At 40.4% G+C, this 20,743-nt stretch overlaps 2 protein-coding genes across 3 annotated transcripts in view; one reads left to right on the top strand and one right to left on the bottom strand.

Annotated features, from left to right (window-relative positions):
• The window catches only part of LOC126204290 (piggyBac transposable element-derived protein 4-like), a 31,717-nt gene extending 24,590 nt beyond the window's left edge, over window positions 1-7,127 (top strand). Inside the window, exons 4-5 of the mRNA XM_049938678.1 lie at window positions 1,892-2,151; window positions 6,907-7,127. Of these exons, the coding sequence (XP_049794635.1) occupies window positions 1,892-2,151; window positions 6,907-7,127 (481 nt within the window). The remainder of the gene's footprint in view (window positions 1-1,891; window positions 2,152-6,906) is intronic.
• The window catches only part of LOC126203570 (microprocessor complex subunit DGCR8), a 237,318-nt gene extending 224,215 nt beyond the window's left edge, over window positions 1-13,103 (bottom strand). The window contains exon 1 of one of the 2 annotated variants that reach the window (XM_049937896.1): window positions 12,988-13,103. The gene's annotated coding sequence lies outside the window, so the exon portion shown is untranslated. The remainder of the gene's footprint in view (window positions 1-12,987) is intronic. The other variant, XM_049937895.1, reaches the window with a different exon arrangement.
• Between the last annotated feature and the right edge of the window lie 7,640 nt (window positions 13,104-20,743).

The following is a 20,743-nucleotide window of genomic DNA, read 5'->3' as shown; positions in this document are numbered from 1 at the left end:
GTGGCTACTCAAATTTTGGAAGGGATGGGGGGTCGTTACCCTTAGTAGATGGTGATTGTCATAAGAAGCTCCGATAAAACATTGGTGAGTGGTGGACTGGAGGGGCGGGGCGGGGCATACCACAATAACTTTTCTTTCCTCTCAACTGAAATATACCAGTCATAAGCAGTACTGATATAGTATTATATGGAATAATATTATATCCATACTGTTAACACATCTGGAATTATATAAAAGTATTTTAGAATTTGTGATTTGTAAAAATCAATAAAATTAAATTTCAAGGTTAAAATGCAGAATACCCTGAGATTTTAGGAAACTTCTGAAATTACTCAGGATTTTCCTGACATTTTTCAAGTAAAACATTACAGGTTTTCTAGAAGAATCTCCACCCTCATCTACTACGTGCAGCATTGCTTAAACAACTGAATACACTTTAGCTTTTTTTAAAAATACTATTGGTTGAGCCTGTTTCTTTTTCAACTAAAATTTCAGTAAGGTCAAAAGTATATTATTCAGGGTCCTTGAAATTTCAATGGCCTATATTAGATTCTAATGGGGGCAGGGGTTATACTGTAATTTGTAACAAAAGCAAATAAAGAAATAAGACAACCATTAATTTTATTTTTCCAGAGGACAGTCCATGGGTCATTCCACATGAAGTGTCCTAGGGCTCCCTGCTCTACTATCTTCAATTTTGATGAAATTTGTACAGGATGTAGCTGAGGGCCCTACATGAACTTGTGCAAAGTTTCAGGCTCACCTGTAACTTGGTTGAGGTACTAGAGCCATTTTTGTGAAGACTACTTTTACAGAGATCGAAAAGTCATGAAGAAATTGTCAAGTTTGGCATTCCACTGTTCCTAATGTAAAAGAGCTAGACTCTTGCTTCTGGGTATAGTGGTACAACTTTGTGTGCTCTACACATAAATGTTGCAAGTAGAGTTCAGAAAGCAATACATTTGTCATAATCTCAGTTCAAAGTGGGCAACAAATCATGTTGCGAGAAATTTGCCCCATAGTTTAACGAGGCATAAGTAGTGGAGAAAGTGCGCTATGGACCTGGTCTTAAGAACTACTGTCTGTCTTGGTGTTTAGTATATCACAAATTTTGGCCTGGCTTGTGTGTTTAATTACTGTGCTGCCGTCGTGTAAATTTGCTAAAAAACATGAACGTATCAAAATATACCCGTGTTCAAAGTCATGTATCTCAAAATTGACACCTACGACATTACATTCAACAGAGAACATTTCATTCTATTAGAAAAACTTATTTTCATTTTGGTCTCTCTTTGGGTAAGGTGCAAAATGTCACCTAAAATTTGGAATTTTGTTGATCATGTCCTCATTGTTTGAATATTCATTTCTCTGTTCATTCAATGATTTTAAACCTGTTTGTGACAGGTTCATTGCTAAATTTAACCATTTAACTGCACTAGAGATTGCTACATAATTTTTGGGAAGCTGAATGCTTATTAATTTTATTTCTTTTCTTTATTTAGGACCCGACAATTGTTGCTAAAATGGAAGAACAAGATCAAGTTAATGTATGCAGTTTTGGAAATACTGATTCCCCATGCCATTTAATGACATACAGTGCCTTAAAAGGACTCAAAGCTGTAAAGCAACTTTCCTTATAAGAACAAGAATTGCTTACTAGATGGAAGGGGTTTACACTCTACTGAAAATAATCAACTATGCTTCCATCATGAAGCTTTACTCCTAAAGAGATTTGAATTTTTGCAAGGATCATGCTGCAACACATTTGGCAAGACAAAACCACACTGCACAAAAAAGCTTGTGCTCAATCAACATAGAAACAGCTGACTTACTAAAAAGGATAACCATGTCTGATATTAAACCAGGACAAAAAAATGTGCCCTTCCTGTAGAAAAGAATTTGATACAACGAAATATTCACAAATTGACATTACATACCAGTCAGATGAAGATGATGAGACTAATGTTGGTCACAATTTGAATACAAGCTTAACATCGGTTGGAATATCACCATTAAAATTTCAACGAATTGGTGCAAGGGATACAAAAGGATATGCAACGTGCAAAATACATCAAGTTGAAGGTGCCATTATTAAGAAAATTGCAGAAGTGGGAGGACTTGATCCCAGTGAATTGGAGCAACCATCAACAAGCAAGCAATGCTTGACTTGTTCAGATCACATTGAGCTGAACCAAGAATTGAAAGAAAAATTACATATATCAAATAATAATGAGAAAATTCGAATTTTGAACTTAGTTCCCCACAGCTGGTCTATCAAAAAGACTGGAAGAATTTTGTGTTTTAGAAAGAATGGTAAGGGAGGCTAGAAAGTTAAAAGCTGAACAGGGAATATTGGCACAGTCCAAAGGTAAATGTGGCAAAAAACTTTCTGAAAATGTGAAGGCAAGAGTCATAGAAGATTTTTATGATTAAGAGTTTAGTCGGATTTGTCCAGGAGAAAAGGACTGCATTACTGTTCGGATAGATGGAGAAAAGGTTTAAAAAATAGAAATACTTATTACTGAGCAACTTAAAATAAATGTTTGTTGCATACCGCAATAAAAATGGACCGGAAAGTGCATTTTCCAAATTTTGTGAATTAAGGCCAAAATGATGTGTGACTGTAGGCACATCTGGTTCACATTCAGTTTGTGTCTGCACAATACATCAAAATGTGAAACTACTGTTGGCACATAGCCCAATAAAAGAAGATTACAAAATTTTACTGAGCAAAATTGTAATTTGGAAACAAAAGATTATGTGCTTTATCACTGTGAAATATGTCCCAGAACAGAAGCTCTAAATGAATATTTGAAAAAATATTGATCCTGAGGACACAATGCAGTTCAAACAATGGACTCACACTGAGAGAGATACACTTGAAACCAGGGAATTGACAGTTAAATTCATTGGACTATTAGTTACAAAACTGTTGGCCCTTTCTACTCACCACTACATTGCAAAGCACCAGAGCATGCATTTGCAGTTCACTAAAGGTCTCAAATCAGAATTGATTATATTAATGGATTTTGCAGAACATTACTCCTTTATTGTCCAAGGCGTACGTAGTACAGGGATTCCATTGGGAAAATAGTCAAGCTACAATACATCCATTTGTCATTTACTACAAAGGTAATGAAGACCTAGAATATCAGCTACTGCATAATCAGTGATTGCCTCCAACATGACACAGTTGCAGTGCAGGTGTTTTTAACCTGTTGTTGTGGTCTTCAGTCCTGAGACTGGTTTGATGCAGCTCTCCATGCTAATCTATCCTGTGCAAGCTCCTTCATCTCCCAGTACCTACTGCAACCTACATCCTTCTGAATCTGCTTAGTGTATTCATCTCTTGGTCTCCCTCTACGATTTTTACCCTCCACGCTGCCCTCCAATGCTAAATTTGTGATCCCTTGATGCCTCAGGACATGTCCTATCAACCGATCCCTTCTTCTAGTCAAGTTGTGCCACAAGCTCCTCTTCTCCCCAATCCTATTCAGTACCTCCTCATTAGTTACGTGATCTACCCACCTAATCTTCAGCATTCTTCTGTAGCATCACATTTCAAAGGCTTCTATTCTCTTCTTGTCCAAACTATTTATTGTCCATGTTTCACTTCCATACATGGCTACTCTTCATACAAATACTTTCAGAAACGACTTCCTGACACTTAAATCTATACTCGATGTTAACAAATTTCTCTTCTTCAGAAACGCTTTCCTTGCCATTGCCAGTCTACATTTTATATCCTCTGTACTTCGACCATCATCAGTTATTTTGCTCCCCAAATAGCAAAGCTCCTTTACTGCTTTAAGTGTCTCCTTTCCTAATCTAATTCCCTCAGCATCACCCGGCTTAATTCGACTACATTCCATTATCCTCGTTTTGCTTTTGTTGATGTTCATCTTATATCCTCCTTCCAAGACACTGTCCATTCCGTTCAACTGCTCTTCCAAGTCCTTTGCTGTCTCTGACAAAATTACAATGTCATCGGCAAACCTCAAAGTTTGTATTTCTTCTCCATGGATTTTAATACCTACTCCGAATTTTTCTTGTTTCCTTTACTGCTTGCTCAATATACAGATTGAATAACATCGGGGAGAGGCTATAATCCTGTCTCACTCCCTTCCCAACCACTGCTTCCCTTTCATGTCCCTCAACTCTTATAACTGCCATCTCGTTTCTGTACAAATTGTAAATAGCCTTTCACTCCCTGTATTTTACCCCTGCCACCTTTAGAATTTGAAAGAGTATTCCAGTCGACATTGTCAAAAGCTTTCTCTAAGTCTACAAATGCTAGAAACGTAGGTTTGCCTTTCCTTAATCTTTCTTCTAAGATAAGTCGTAAGGTCAGTATTGCCTCACATGTTCCAACATTTCTACGGAATCCAAACTAATCTTCCCCGAGGTCGACTTCTACCAGTTTTTCCATTCGTCTGTAAATAATTCGTGTTAGTATTTTGCAGCTGTGGCTTATTAAACTGATAGTTCAGTAATTTTCACATCTGTCAACATCTGCTTTCTTTGGGATTGGAATTATTATAATCTTCTGGAAGTCTTAGGGAATTTCGCCTGTCTCATACATCTTGTTCACTAGATGGGGAATTATTATATTCTTCTTGAAGTCTGAGGGAATTTCGCCTGTCTCATACATCTTGTTCACTAGATGGTAGAGTTTTGTCAGGACTGGCTCTCCCAACGCTGTCAGTAGTTTTAATGGAATGTTGTCTACTCCCGGGGCCTTGTTTCGACTTAGGTCTTTCAGTGCTCTGTCAAACTCTTCATGCAGTATCATATCTCCCATTTCATCTTCATCTACCTCCTCTTCTATTTCCATAATATTGTCCTCAAGTTCATCGCCCTTGTATAGACCCTCTATATACTCCTTCCACCTTTCTGCTTTCCCCTCTTTGCTTAGAACTGGGTTTCCATCTGAGCTCTTGATATTCATACAAGTGGCTCTCTTTTCTCCAAAGGTCTCTTTAATTTTCCTGTAGGCAGTATCTTACCCCTAGTGAGATAAGCCTCTACATCCTTACATTTGTCCTCTAGCAATGCCTTCTTAGCCATTTTGCACTTCCTGTCGATCTCATTTTTTAGACGTTTGTATTCCTTTTTGCCTGCTTCATTTACTGCATTTTTATATTTTCTCCTTTCATCAATTAAATTCAATATTTCTTCTGATACCCAAGGATTTCTACTAGCCCTTGTCTTTTTACCTACTTGATCCTCTGCTGCCTTCACTACTTCATCCCTCAGAGCTACCCATTCGTCTTCTACTGTACTTCTTTCCCCAATTCCTGTCTATTGTTCCCTTATGCTCTCCCTGAAACTCTGTACAACCTCTGGTTTAGTCAGTTTATCCAGGTCCCATCTTCTTAAAATCCCACCTTTTTGCAATTTCTTCAGTTTTAATCTACAGTTCATAACCAATAGATTGTGGTCAGAGTCCGCATCTGCCCCTGGAAATATCCTACAATTTAAAACCTGGTTCCTGAATCTCTGTCTTACCATTATATAATCTATCTGATACCTTTTAGTATCTCCAGGATTCTTCCATGTATACAACCTTCTTTTATGATTCTTGAACCAAGTGTTAGCTATGATTAAGTTATGCTCTGTGCAAAATTCTACCAGACGGCTTCCTCTTTCATTTCTTAGCCCCAATCCATATTCACCTACTATGTTTCCTTCTCTCCCTTTTCCTACTGTCGAATTCCAGTCACCCATGACTATTAAATTTTCGTCTCCCTTCACTACCTGAATAATTTCTTTTATCTCATCATGCATTTCTTCAATTTCTTCGTCATCTGCAGAGCTAGTTAGCATATAAACTTGTACTACTGTAGTAGGCATGGGCTTCGTGTCTATCTTGGCCACTATAATACTTTCACTGTGCTGTTTGTAGTAGCTTACCCACACTCCTATTTTTTTATTCATTATTAAACCTACTCCTGCATTACCCCTATTTGCTTTTGTATTTATAACCCTGTATTCACCTTACCAGAAGTCTTGTTCCTCCTGCCACCGAACTTCACTAATTCCCATTATATCTAAGTTTAACCTATCCATTTCCCTTTTTAAATTTTCTAACCTACCTGCCCAATTAAGGGATCTGATATTCCACGCTCCGAACCGTAGAATGCCAGTTTTCTTTCTCCTGATAACGACGTCCTCCTGAGTAGTCCCCACCTGGAGATCCGAATGGGGGACTATTTTACCTCTGGAATATTTTACCCAAGAGGACGCCATCATCATTTAACCATACAGTAAAGCTGCATGCTCTCGGGAAAAATTATGGCTGTAGTTTCCCCTTGCTTTCAGCCGTTCGCAGTACCACAACAGCAAAGCCGTTTTAGTTAGTGTTACAAGGCCAGATCAGTCAATCATCCAGACTGTTGCCCCTGCAACTACTGAAAAGGCTGCTGCCCCTCTTCAGGAACCACACGTTTGTCTGGCCTCTCAACAGATACCCCTCCGTTGTGGTTGCACCTACGGTATGGCTATCTGTATCGTTGAGGCACGCAAGCCTCCCCACCAACGGCAAGGGCCATGGTTCAAATCCCTAAAGTGCATTTTTAAAGAAATTAAGCATATTAATTATTTTAGCGACGTTTCTGCAGCACAGTACAAAAAATTTTAAGAGCATCCTAAATCTTTGCCATCATCAAAAAGATTTTGGCATTACTGCAGAATGGAATTTTTTCGGAACAAGCCATTGGAAATCACCATGTGATGGAATTGGGGCCAAAGTTAAGCTTTTAGCAGCACGAGCTAGCCTTCAACGCCCAATTGACAACCAAATCTTAACACCAACTGATCTGTTTGAATATTGCAAAAGAAACATTAATGGCATTGAATTTATTTATATTAAAATAGAAATTATTGAAGATGCAAAAATTGATCAAGAGAAACGTTTTGAGGATGGATGTACAGTGTCTGGTACAAGAGACCATCACCATTTTGTGCCAATTGATGAAAAGCAACTTAAGATTCACAGAGTATCAAGTGATACATCGTCCTTTAAAGCAAATGTTAACCAGCATGCTAAAGTTGATACTGAACATGTTGCCATTAATGAACTACAGCCTGGCCAGTATGTTGCTTGTGTTTATGATGGAAAATGGTGAATAGGAAATATCTCTGAAGTTTCATGTGAAGAAAAAGGTGCCTTCATTAATTTCATGCATCCCCACAGAGCTGCTCAATCATTTCATTGGCCTACTAGAAGAGACATATGCTGGATCCCATAACAACAGATTACTGCAGTCATACCAATTCCAGCTGCTTCAATGATGTGGTGGCAACACAGTTTGCCGGAAGCAATAGTTTTGGACACCAGCAATAAATTTAAACATTTAACAATTGAAGAAATGGCTGGCTCTAAGCACTATGCGACTTAACTTCTGAGGTCATCAGTCACCTAAAACTTAGAACTAATTAAACCTAACTAACCTAAGGACATCACACACATCCATGCCGGAGGCAGGATTCTAACCTGCGACCGTAGCGGTCGCTCAGCTCCAGACTGTAGCACCCAGAACCACACGGACACTCCGGCCGGCTAACAATTGAAGAATTCTGTATTATGGCTTGGAAACAACAGAGAGACCCAAAACAGGCTTGGAAACTTGCTAGATACCCACATTCAGACTTGGGAACCTGCTAGATATTCATATTCCGGCTTGGGAACCTGCAGTAAAGAAACCCACCCGTGGCTGACCTTGAATGGCTATCGGGCATGGCCCCTTGGCAATGGGGTTGCCAGTCTTGAGACTGGTAGTGGCATAGCCTCCATGGACCACCTTACCCAAAGAGACACCAAAATGAAAATAAGTTTTTCTAATAGAATGAAATGTGCTCTGTTGAATGGTGTTAATGAATGTAATGTCGTAGGTGTCAATTTTGAGATACATTACTTTGAATACGGGTATTTTGATACATTCATGTTTCTTAGCAAATTTACACAACGGCAGCACAGTAATTAAACACACAAGCCAGGCCAAAATTTGTGATATACTAAACACCAAGACAGACAGTAGTTCTAAAGACCTGGTCCATAGCGCACTTTCTCCACTACTTATGTCTCGTTAAACTATGGGGCAAATTTATCGCAACATGATTTGTTGCCCACTTTGAACTGAGATTATGACAAATGTATTGCTTTCTGAACTCTACTTGCAACATTTATGTGTAGAGCACACAAAGTTGTACCACTATACCCAGAAGCAAAAGTCTAGCTCTTTTACATTAGGAACAGTGGAATACCAAACTTGACAATATCTTCACGACTTTTGGGTCTCTGTAAAAGTGGTTTTCATGAAAATCGCTCTAGCATCTCAACCAAGTTACAGGCGAGCCTGAAACTTTGCAAAGTTCTTGTAAGGCCCTCAGATACATCCTGTACAAATTTCATCAAAATTGAAGATGGTCGAGCTAGGATCATCATCTAAACTGGGACGCTTGACATGGAATGACCCCCATGATTTGAGGAGTACAGTGTGAAAACTTTTTTTTTAACCAACCTTTCCCTTTTAACTGATATCTGATGTAATGACAGACCATATTTTCTGTACAATAAAATACATAAACATAATTACAGATTTTTTTCTGTCTATAAGGTTTTATTTAAATTTTTGAGATTTTTTCTGCAATCCTTTTACTACAATGTATACAACCTCCAAATGACATATGGATGAAAAGTAAAAAACATTGGTAATTATTTTTTCCTGTGAGGGGTTGCTAGTCCCCTGTCGGGCAGCTCCTCAGATGGCAGAATGGTATGGGATATGGGTGGTACTGGGGAAATGAAATACCTGGGGTGGACCAAAACTAGCAACAAGGGCAGTGTCTGTACTCCAGAAGAGCGGCTTCCTGGCAGCGTCAGGTCTCTAGGTTAAGAGCGGCTGTTTACTACATGGGGAGCACAAGGCAACGGGAAACCACCTCCGACAATTATTCTCAAGAGAATCACATAAGCCAAAATGACAAGAACAGTTAACTCAAAATTTTCCAGAGAAATAAATAGTTCCCCAATCGGATCTCCGGGGGTAACTGCGTTAAATGTTGCTCAGAGTAGGAACATCAATCTTCGACACAAAGTAAGGATCGGAACCTGAAATTTACAGAGTTTAATCACACTCAAGTGTGAAATGGATTTGGGGTATTCACCATTTGGATTTAAGAGGAATTGGCAGGAGAAAAATGTCATGGTTCCGCAACATCTGAAACTGGACAGGAATAAGAAACTCCGGTGACTTGATCCATGCTTGAAAAGATATACAAGACTGGGCAAATGTGATCACAAACATCCATTAGTGGGTATGCGTTTATTTTTAAGATGTGTCATTTTTTTCCCAAAAAATAGGAAACAGGGAGTGTCAAGTGTCAATATTTGGTATGGTTACTTGTCTCCTAGAGAACAAACGAGCGAAGTTTCATCCTTATCTGAGACAATTGAGAGATCTTGGATGGCTTGACATGGAGTACCCCCATCCTCAATAATCTCATTTTATTTCTCCAAGTTCTTCATCACACTACTGATAACACAGTGATGAATGTTGACTTCTCCCATAAGGCACTAAACTACAACTGCATTGCACATAAAACAGACAGAAACAGACAGTTTCTCCAGCATTTTATTTGTGATTTTGCACAAGAGATGTCCTGTGACAATCTATAATGGTCCATTGATTGGCATTCACTTGCACTCTATATGAAGTGTATATACACTCCTGGAAATGGAAAAAAGAACACATTGACACCGGTGTGTCAGACCCACCATACTTGCTCCGGACACTGCGAGAGGGCTGTACAAGCAATGATCACACACACGGCACAGCGGACACACCAGGAACCGCGGTGTTGGCCGTCGAATGGCGCTAGCTGCGCAGCATTTGTGCACCGCCGCCGTCAGTGTCAGCCAGTTTGCCGTGGCATACGGAGCTCCATCGCAGTCTTTAACACTGGTAGCATGCCGCGACAGCGTGGACGTGAACCGTATGTGCAGTTGACGGACTTTGAGCGAGGGCGTATATTGGGCATGCGGGAGGCCGGGTGGACGTACCGCCGAATTGCTCAACACGTGGGGCGTGAGGTCTCCACAGTACATCGATGTTGTCGCCAGTGGTCGGCGGAAGGTGCACGTGCCCGTCGACCTGGGACCGGACCGCAGCGACGCACGGATGCACGCCAAGACCTTAGGATCCTACGCAGTGCCGTAGGGGACCGCACCGCCACTTCCCAGCAAATTAGGGACACTGTTGCTCCTGGGGTATCGGCGAGGACCATTCGCAACCGTCTCCATGAAGCTGGGCTGCGGTCCCGCACACCGTTAGGCCGTCTTCCGCTCACGCCCCAACATCGTGCAGCCCGCCTCCAGTGGTGTCGCGACAGGCGTGAATGGAGGGACGAATGGAGACGTGTCGTCTTCAGCGATAAGAGTCGCTTCTGCCTTGGTGCCAATGATGGTCGTATGCGTGTTTGGCGCCGTGCAGGTGAGCGCCACAATCAGGACTGCATACGACCGAGGCACACAGGGCCAACACCCGGCATCATGGTGTGGGGAGCGATCTCCTACACTGGCCGTACACCACTGGTGATCGTCGAGGGGACACTGAATAGTGCACAGTACATCCAAACCGTCATCGAACCCATCGTTCTACCATTCCTAGACCGGCAAGGGAACTTGCTGTTCCAACAGGACAATGCACGTCCGCATGTATCCCGTGCCACCCAACGTGCTCTAGAAGGCAGCAAGATCTCCGGATCTGTCCCCGATTGAGCATGTTTGGGACTGGATGAAGCGTCGTCTCACGCGGTCTGCACGTCCAGCACGAACGCTGGTCCAACTGAGGCGCCAGGTGGAAATGGCATGGCAAGCCGTTCCACAGAACTACATCCAGCATCTCTACGATCGTCTCCATGGGAGAATAGCAGCCTGCATTACTGCGAAAGGTGGATATACACTGTACTAGTGCCGACATTGTGCATGCTCTGTTGCCTGTGTCTATGTGCCTGTGGTTCTGTCAGTGTGATCATGTGATGTATCTGACCCCAGGAATGTGTCAATAAAGTTTCCCCTTCCTGGGACAATGAATTCACGGTGTTCTTATTTCAATTTCCAGGAGTGTATTTCACAAATATGTATATTCCATAGGTTTTATTCATATGTGCTGACTGGTCACTAAGCCTGTATAACTTTTATTGTCCATTCCAAACTAGCTGTTTATTCATGTACAGTATGGCTGTAAGTAAGTGAAACAATACAAAGTCCTCCTAATCATAAAAACTTTGCATCAAAAATACCAAATAAATACAACTGCAATGTTCAGGTAAATATGACTGAAATGGATACAGATTTCTAAAGGATGTTCCATATATAGATTAAAATGCAATTTATTTCTAAGAAGTTCAGTTCAATGCTTTTTTCCAGATATGTATATATCTACGAAATAGTAATTTCAATATTATGAAAAGGGTAGATTGTTACAATACAGAGGAAACTCAGTTGCAGACAGACACAATGAAAACACTCTTACACATTCAAGATTATGGGCTAAAGGTCTTTTTCCAAAATCGAAAACACACACAAATATTCACAGAACTCACATACACAACTACTGCCATAGTGACCAGAGCCAATGGTAGTGGGTGTGTGAGGCACACGTTTTCTGTTTCAGAAGGAGGCCTTTTCGCTGAAAACTTAAATGTATAGCAGTCTTTTCACTGTGCCTGTATGCAGCTCAACATCAACTCTATATGGGGAGTAGCATTTTTATAATACTGTTATTCTATCCTGGACTTTCCATGGATTGTAATTATTTTTCCTTACTTCCAGAGCTCTGAACATGGCTCACTGACAACAGATGTTGAGTTGGCGCACAGAATGATGTGCTCTAGTCTGAAAAATACTGATTTGGTGAACTAATTCAGACGATTCAAAAACACTGTAAATAGCGCCAGATGACATATTACCATGCAATAGACGAGATGAACAAGACCGACATCGCCAGTTGCCACAACTGTGAAAAACTGACACACATATTTTCCTTGCTAGATAAACATGGTTTGATACCAAACAATGTTTAAACATATTACCTAGAATGCAGAGTTTTACCTATTTGTTTTGTACATATAAACAAACATGCAAACTAACTTTGGAGAAACAGTACTCTCCATCATATACTAAAATGAGTATCTGCTTAAAATGTTATAGTATTTTCCTTTGACAAACCAGCCAACAAAATATTACTAAAAATGATACACCAAATCAGTACCAAAAAATTACATACATGTTAAAGCTATGATACTGCAAAAATAGCTGACTCCTGTGTGCTCCTGTGATATACAATTGTGCTTACCACGTATCCACACACGAGCCGTCGTTCGCTGTTAGCAGCAATCGCGGGTCAGTGCCCCCACTTCCGCCAATGACATCAAAGTCCAATTGTTTAAATAACAGAATCAACTGGACATTTGCATTGGCAGTAGCAGAGAGTACCAACTCACCGTTACAACTATTAAATAATTAAGATGTTGAAGAAAACATCGTGCTGAATTTGATGTTCCGTGTAGCATCACCAAAAGTTCTAAATAAAGGGAGAGCCACTTTGCGATTTAACCCTCTCTTCTACCAGAACTTTAGTGATGCTTATTTAATGTACTGTCAGTTCGTGCTGATCTCAGACGGTGGACATTCGTGATGATCCTTGCCGTACCGTAAGTGCTACATATACAGTTACGCTTTTTTGAAGCATGCAGATTACTGCTGTACCTATCATTCCACATAACTCAGTCACAATCATGCTGAAATGTGCATATCTATACTACATTTAAATATGTGGAAGAGTATGAGCAATTTTCAGGAAATAATCTTTACAACTTCCACTGGAGCCGACTTACGCAATGTCACATTCTAGGCTTACAAATTTCATCTGGCTTTTTCCAATTTTATACTAGCCAAAATATTAATACACAGCCCAATATTACCTTTTTATTTCAATAAACTTCGGCTAACTCAGGAGCTTCTTAACTTTTCAAATTGCGACAACTCATCGATACCTTCAGCAAGGCAGTTACTTTCGTTCTTCTGCCAACAAAGATAATCATTCAGTTATTGCTCATGCAAGCTGAATCCCCCTAACAAGAATTACTTGCATGCATCCACTGCCAGTCGCGTAAGTCAACTTACATTTGGAAACAACTCCTTGTATTTTATCGTTTCAACTTACGCGTAAGTTGCGAAAGTTAAAAGCCGTTTAACTTTCTCAAGCTGTAATTCCATAGGCTTCAATTTCTTACTCGTGCTTTACCCCAACAGTATTCCTACATGCAAGTTAGTGTTTCCACATGCCAAAGATAAAATACTACTTGCGCGACAAGTGAAATTATGCGAACGAGTTTCAATATGGTCGCACAGCTTCAAGCCGAAGAGCTTGTAGGTATCTCGACAAAGAAACAACGGACCCACAACTGTTGGCTACGGAAATGGGTTGTTACCAGAGTTCGTTTGGGGGCATGCAATACACACACTATCAATGCAGCGGTCTACAGAGTACGAAGTTTCGTTCGCAAACCATTTGTACCGATTTTCGAGTGTGTTGTCGCGCTAGGGTTGCCATATTTTCTAAATTAAAAGATAGAGTGTTTGCTCAGCATTTTTAATGGCCATTCTTTCCATTTTTCAATAAACAACTACCTAAAAAGCAAAATTTTACATAGATAGTAAACAAATTAATTACTATGATTTCATACACATAAAAGAGCAAAAACGTCACCTTTAGAAATTTGGTTATACTATTTAGGAGTAAGGTCTGATACATTTTACATTCCACCTTTGTCCAGGTGTACTTTGTCGATAATTTTGTATCTTTTAACAAATTTTTATCACTGTTTTCAAATTTATAAATTTGAAAAATATCTTCACTATCTTATGTTTTTCACAACATTTCAAAAACCAAAAATTAATGACTCTGCGTAAAGGATAAAACGAAGAGGGGAAATTAAAGCCAAAAAACTACGGAATCCATTAAAAACGGATTATCTGGTAACCACAGTTTAGGTAAAAACAAAATAGGAGAGCTTAATTTGCTGTGAGCGAAGTGAGGAGCAATAGTATTCGTATTCTTCCATGTCAAGTGGTCATAAATATTGATATATATATATATATATCCTAGCATATGCAAATATCATGGAATTGTTTGGCACACTAATTTCTGCCACTAACGTCATGTCAAAATGGCATCTTTGCATAGAAAATCGTGACGGCTTTTGGTAGGTAGGCAGTATTGGTGATGGGCATTCAGGGTTGTTAGTACTACTAATGCTTGCAACTTTCGAGGGATTATCTCATTGAACTACAAACTAAACCCTGACAGCACCATATGGCTTCAATAAACAGTAATTCCTTTTCTTCTGTTTAGTAGAATTAAGTGAAAACTTGCCCTGACCTATCATGGCGGCTGTGGGGTCCTGCATCATGGTTAGCCTCCATAGAGTACTCTCTCCTCTTTAGTATCGAGCTTTGTCAATGTTCTCTAAAAATTGATCTTTAGTTAGCAACATTATTAACCACAGAGGCGTATTATGATCCCCATACACAATCAAAATCGTTTGTTAAATTCACTCTTTTTTATCCACAGTCAGTGTTTTAGTTGGAAAATATTTTTTGGTGGTACTCACCTCACTTCAAAATTTTCCGTACCACCTAATACTGAGCATAATTGTTTGGATGATATTTTCCGCATGCCATTTCTTCTACTGTCATCTTGTCTCCTTGTAGCCATGACCAGACAGATGGAGCAAGGTGAAAAATGTCAAGCAGTAGTCCCACACATTTTACAAAAACAAGATTACATGTACACTGCACATAAAGACTGTTTCTTTTCTTTGTTAATAGTTCAGTCATGGCACTGAATGACCTTCCACTCTCATAGGTGGACGCTGGAATGCACAACTTGCAATAATGGTTCAAATGGCTCTGAGCACTATGGGACTTAACATCTATGATCATCAGTCCCCTAGAACTTAGAACTACTTAAACCTAACTAACCTAAGGACACCACACAACACCCAGTCATCACGAGGCAGAGAAAATCCCTGACCCTGCCGGGAATCGAACCCGGGCGTGGGAAGCGAGAACGCTACCGCACGACCACGAGCTGCGGACCACAACTTGCATTAAAGGTTATGAAATCAAGGGGCATCGCATTTGTCTCTACATATTCTCTGATCCATTTATGTATTTCCTCTTGTATGTTTTCTGAAAAACACCACACAGATTGTTTATACCCCTACCACATTTAGTAATGTATACTTCTTCAGGTCAATGAGCTGTAGTCACAGTTTTCCAGTCTTTAAATCGTACTTCCAATTGTTCGTCAGATTCTAAAGTAGCTGGGTGTGAAGCTTAGCTTACATTTAGCACTAACCACTGCTTGAGATTGTCTGCTGGACTCCTCAAAAATTGTATGCAGCGCATTTCTTTTGCCTACTGTTACACTGTAGAGGTGTGTCTTGGAATAAGTAAGATTTCACTGCACTGTTGGCTCGCTCTAAATATGAACCTGAACAATTCATCATTTATTCTGTACCACAGATTGTGCACTTAACTGCTCTGTCTGCATCTAGGGTTATGATCTGTCTTTCCTGCTAGTGCTAGTGCAAGTCGGAACACTCTGTTAGAGCATCATACAGCAGATCTAATTTTTTTAAGTCGCCTCTCACAAAGGCCAGGATGGTTCCTTTGAAACGGCACAGCCGATTTCCTTCCCACCCTTCCTGAATCAGGGCTTGTGCTCCATCTATAATGGCATCATTATCAATGGGACATGAAACACTAATATACTCCTCCTAATTTTTTGATAAATTCGTTACTATCGTTAAAATTACTTGCTAGTTGACATTTCGCATGTTGGAGCTGCTGTCCTCCAATCAAACTGTTCGCCATTGCCAGACTGCCCCAACAAATGGTCAGTTCACTTCCAATGTATGGCTAGTGCTGTGTACGAAACACGCGTATTTCATAGCCATTGTTGTGAATGTGTAATTTTTGGTGTGGTTGTCATGTCTGATGAAATGTGAAAGGAAAGGGGCAGACTCAGGATTCAGGATGCAAACACATCAAGAAAGGAAGTAGTTCTAAGTTCTAGGGGACTGATGACCACAGCAGTTGAGTCCCATAGTGCTCAGAGCTATTTGAACCATTTGACTCCTACGGTTTATGAAGGGTGATGGCACCTACTGGCATGTAAATACAGATTCAAATGCGTTGATTTACGATATACAGCCAGTTCTAATGTGGTATCAACTTTACGAAGATAAGGCAGCCATCTTTTTCTATTTCCACGGTAAATTTAATACTAGCGTGGACAGAGTTCAGATGGTCAAGAAGTCGATGTAACTCATCGTTCCTGTGACGCCATACCACAAACGTGATTCCACATACCTCCAGAGGACTTTTGGTTTAAAACTTGCCGAGTCCAAAGCCTTGTCCACACAATCTTCCACAAACAAATTAGCTACCAGAGGGCAAACTACTCGTAAAATTCATCAATAAACTGAAAATAAGGCTGTGATATTTTTGTCGAAATGCTAGCCATAAGAGAAAAAGATTTTTTTTAAGTTGGCACCTTGGTATATAATGACACCACGTCAAAACTCACCAGCACATCTGTACTATTGAGCCTGAGGCTGTTAAGTCTCTGAAAAGAAAAAATCCATAGAATTATGATTGTGGTGACTACATTTTCATACCAATGGTTTCAGTAATGTTTGGGAGAAAGAAACGTTAGTGAACCAAGAATGCTCGTTATTGGCCACATTGACAATTCCTCTAGACACGCATCCTTTCCCATTTTATGAACTTTAGGAAGCTCATGAAATCTCGTGGTACCGCGCCTCACACGTTTAAACCTCTTACAACTTCCTTCGGTGGCGATAATGCGTTCAGTTAGGCAGTAGTCCCTATTGTCACCACGATGGTAGGATCTTTGTTAATCTACCAGTATGCACCAGAGCTTAGTGCACTATATGTGTTTTTTATGGACGTTTTTGGCAATAGAATAGTAGTGCTACCTTCATCAGCACTCGATGTCAGTACCTCAATGCAACTTTGGTACTGCGGACCTGCCTTCCTTAGAAATACTACTTCTTTGTGGACGACATTTCGTTATTGCTCGTCACTTTTCACATCTGATTTCTTCATCTGAATCCTGTAATAGTGGCTAGACAGATTCCTCAATGGCACAAATGAAAGATGATATAGGCAAGGTCTTTGGACTGGGGTCAAAATTTAACTCTTTACTTAAGACAGAAAATGTAGCTTCATTCAGATCCTTACCCGTCAAATTTATAACAAGGCATCGAACAATGGAGTCCACCTGAGGAGGTCTAACAGGCTGTACTTGGCAACCTGTCTTGTTGTAGCCACTCATTTCATGCCATGAATCCACTTCCATGAGCCAAGAGGTAAACCAGCTGCTATCTTCCAAAGCAAACGATACAAGTGTTCAGAAACACTTCCGATGAGTAAAACGAATCCTTCCTTTAGCAATAGCAGAGCCAGCCCTATGTAGCGATGTCGACAAAGTGATCCAACCTTGCGAATTTTGGAACAATTCCGTGAACCTGGTAGTTCAATAAGAAACTCGAGGAGCTCAATAGTCTTGCTCTCTGGTGTCGTAATTTATCCAAACTGTGGTCTCATGAAACTATCTCCCCCCCTAAAAGGACTTGATGAATTATTCATTACATAATGAGAAACTGAAAATCCAGAAACGGAGAATTATTGGAACTCATGGCACTTCATAAGCCACATATGTTATCGACAATTTAGCTTTTAATTATGGACATAGAGTCATAAGGCTACCATTCTGTCATTGCCATTTTAATGCCTTTGAACGTATTTGGCTACAAGTCAAAGGGTACATTGCTTGTGAAAATAAAAAGCTCACAGTGAGTGAAGTGGAGAAATTGATTATTCAGTCCCTGGAAAAGTCACCGAAATGGACTGGAGGGCAGTTGTGATACTTTTGAAGTCCGTAATTAACGAAGTTGGAATAATAAATGTCTTCTCGAATGTTACCGCTATTATTATTGCATCCACTGGACTTTGAAATTAGTGGTAGCTATCATCTTTCAGACAAAACAGCTGCAAGCAGGTAGCAATCTGTGGAGGTATGTACACAAAAAGTTCCCTTACTTTTAAATAGTACAAGGTGCTCCATTTATCTGATGACCGCCTGCCCAGGATATTCCAGGACAGCCACAGAAGCCACAACTGCCGGTGGAATGGGCCCCGTGGGACCGCACTATTCCCCTCTTTTCCTTTGTGGGTTTTAGCCTGGAAGCTTTACAGACATACGTGCCTTGTCAGCCATCTCATTCGTGCAGTGAAACAGGGGCATCATGAGTGTAACACTGAAGTTTCCGAACGCAACAGTGGCAAGAGCGAATTATTCAATTCCACAATGAGTGTTTGTTTACAATTCGTATGTGCCTACAGATCCTGCACGTACTGTCTGGAGATTGTTTGAACAGAAGTTTCCAGCTGTTCAGGTTCCAAGTCATGATGCAGTTCAGAAATTAGTTAATAAATTTCATGAAACGGGAAGTGTTCACGACGAGAAGTGTAAACGATGCTGCACAGTGCTCACAGAAGCTCATCTCGATGACATTGCATACCGCTGGAAAATTCTCCTGAAATGTCTGTTAGACGTCTTTCACAGCAAACACAAATAACATACACCTCTGTACAAAGAGGTGCTAAGCTGTCTGGGCTAAGTAAGGTTCTATAAAGAATCAGTAGTATAAGAACTCGACCTGGTGATCCTGTACACAGCGTTAAGTTTTGCCAATGGGCTTTGAAACATGTGCATGGCTGGGAAATGGATCCTTACCTCATTTTGTTTTCGGATGAGGCTTGGTTCCATTTACACAGGTATGTTAATTCCCAAAACTGTAGACATTGGAGCGCAGATAGACCTGTTGTGCTCCATGAGAAACCCCTTCATGATCAAAAGATAGGGGTGTGGTATGCAGTTAGTGGTGACAGAATGAAAGGCCCAATATTTTTAATCTCACAGTTACAAGTGAAAGACATGTGCAAAACATTTTGCGATTGTGTTTTAATTAACTGAGTGAAAGAGAGCGAAGCTTTACATTTTTTCCAACAGGATTTGGCAAGGACCCATACAGCCAATGTTTCTTTGCACGCAGTTCATGATGTGTTTGATGAAAGAGTGATTAGTAACAGCATAGGTCCCCTAAAAGTCCTGATTTTACTCCGTGTGATTTTTATTTCTGGGGTACACTGTAGGACAAAGTGTACACAACAAAAGGGCGGTGTGGCCCCACTCTGCATTGTTGCCAAATTTATTCAAGATGGCGGTGGTAGATATGGCAATGTTGCAATGACGTTATGGCGGGAAGTTCAAATTTTGGTGGAAAAAGGTCACTTGGGCTATCTCCACTAACCTAAGAAAATGGCGAGAGAAATGGTCACTTGGGCTACCTTCACTAACATAAGTCATCCCACCGCCACCTCTTCCTAGCAATTTGTGGGGAAATGACTCAGCCTGTGCTGGGTTGTTGGATAGGATGGACATAAGTCTTTATTTCGCATGCAGTGTTTATTTAAACAATTTGAGGCAATAGCTCCATCTAGTGTGTCCACCATGTGCTCCCGAGTCCAACTGACCTAGTACACAGTACTGCCACCAGAGGGCACTCACTGTCTTCCCATGACTGTCTGTAGGGAGAAAATAGTGGGAAAAGGACTCAGCCTGTTCTGGGCTGCTGCATAGGAGGGACTGTACTTTATTTATTTTGGAACAATTTATTTAGGGATGGATTTGACATAATATATGAGGGTTGCAACTTAAAGAGTGGCAACTATTTATTTACAGCTCGTACAAAATAGATACATGTTTCAAAGTTTTACTAATCTTCAAAGTAGTCACCAGCATTTTGTATAGCCCCTTGCCAGCGATGTGGTATCTCTAAGCTGGTTGTAGGTTGCGTTCCAAAACTGAACAGCATAGAGACAGAAATGATGACACCTTCTGCAGGATCTGACCATCAATTTGCAGGACAATGCTCAAGCACGTTTAGTGCAAGCTGTTACTGATTTGTTTGACTGATGAGGCTGCTAAGTGCTATACCACCTACTGCAATCCCCATACTTAAGCCCTCATGTGTTCAACTCGATTTCCAAACTGAAGGAAACTCTTCACGGCATTCACTTCAGAACTGCTACAAATTTGTTGTGTAATATATCGTACCACTCGAACTGTCAACACAACAGGCACTGCAAAGAGTATCCTATGACATCCACATTGCTGGCACCGGGTTGTACACAATGCTAGTGACTAGTTCGAGGATCAGTAAAACTTTGAAACACGTATATGTTTTGTACAGGTTGTAAATAAATAGTTGCCACTATTAAAGTTCCAACCCTCGTATTTATTAAACTGATACAAAACACTCGCTCTGGCATGCTTGGGGTCACAATACACAGACTACAGACCTGTAAACTACACATAAATCATCGAAATAATGCAGTACACTGATGTACAGGCATGCAAACATATCGTAAATTACCTAAATAATTCATTGCATGCCCTACAGACCTGAAAACTACTCGTAAATCACCGAAACATTCAGTACACTCATGTACATACAGGCAAACAACTCGTAAAATGTCAAAAAATAATTCATGTAAAATGCTCTGCAAACACGCTCAGAA

Source organism: Schistocerca nitens, chromosome 9 (genome assembly GCF_023898315.1).
Source record: "Schistocerca nitens isolate TAMUIC-IGC-003100 chromosome 9, iqSchNite1.1, whole genome shotgun sequence".
NCBI lineage: Eukaryota > Metazoa > Arthropoda > Insecta > Orthoptera > Acrididae > Schistocerca > Schistocerca nitens.
Note: the sequence above shows the minus strand (reverse complement) of the source record. Positions and strands in the feature narration are given on the sequence as shown.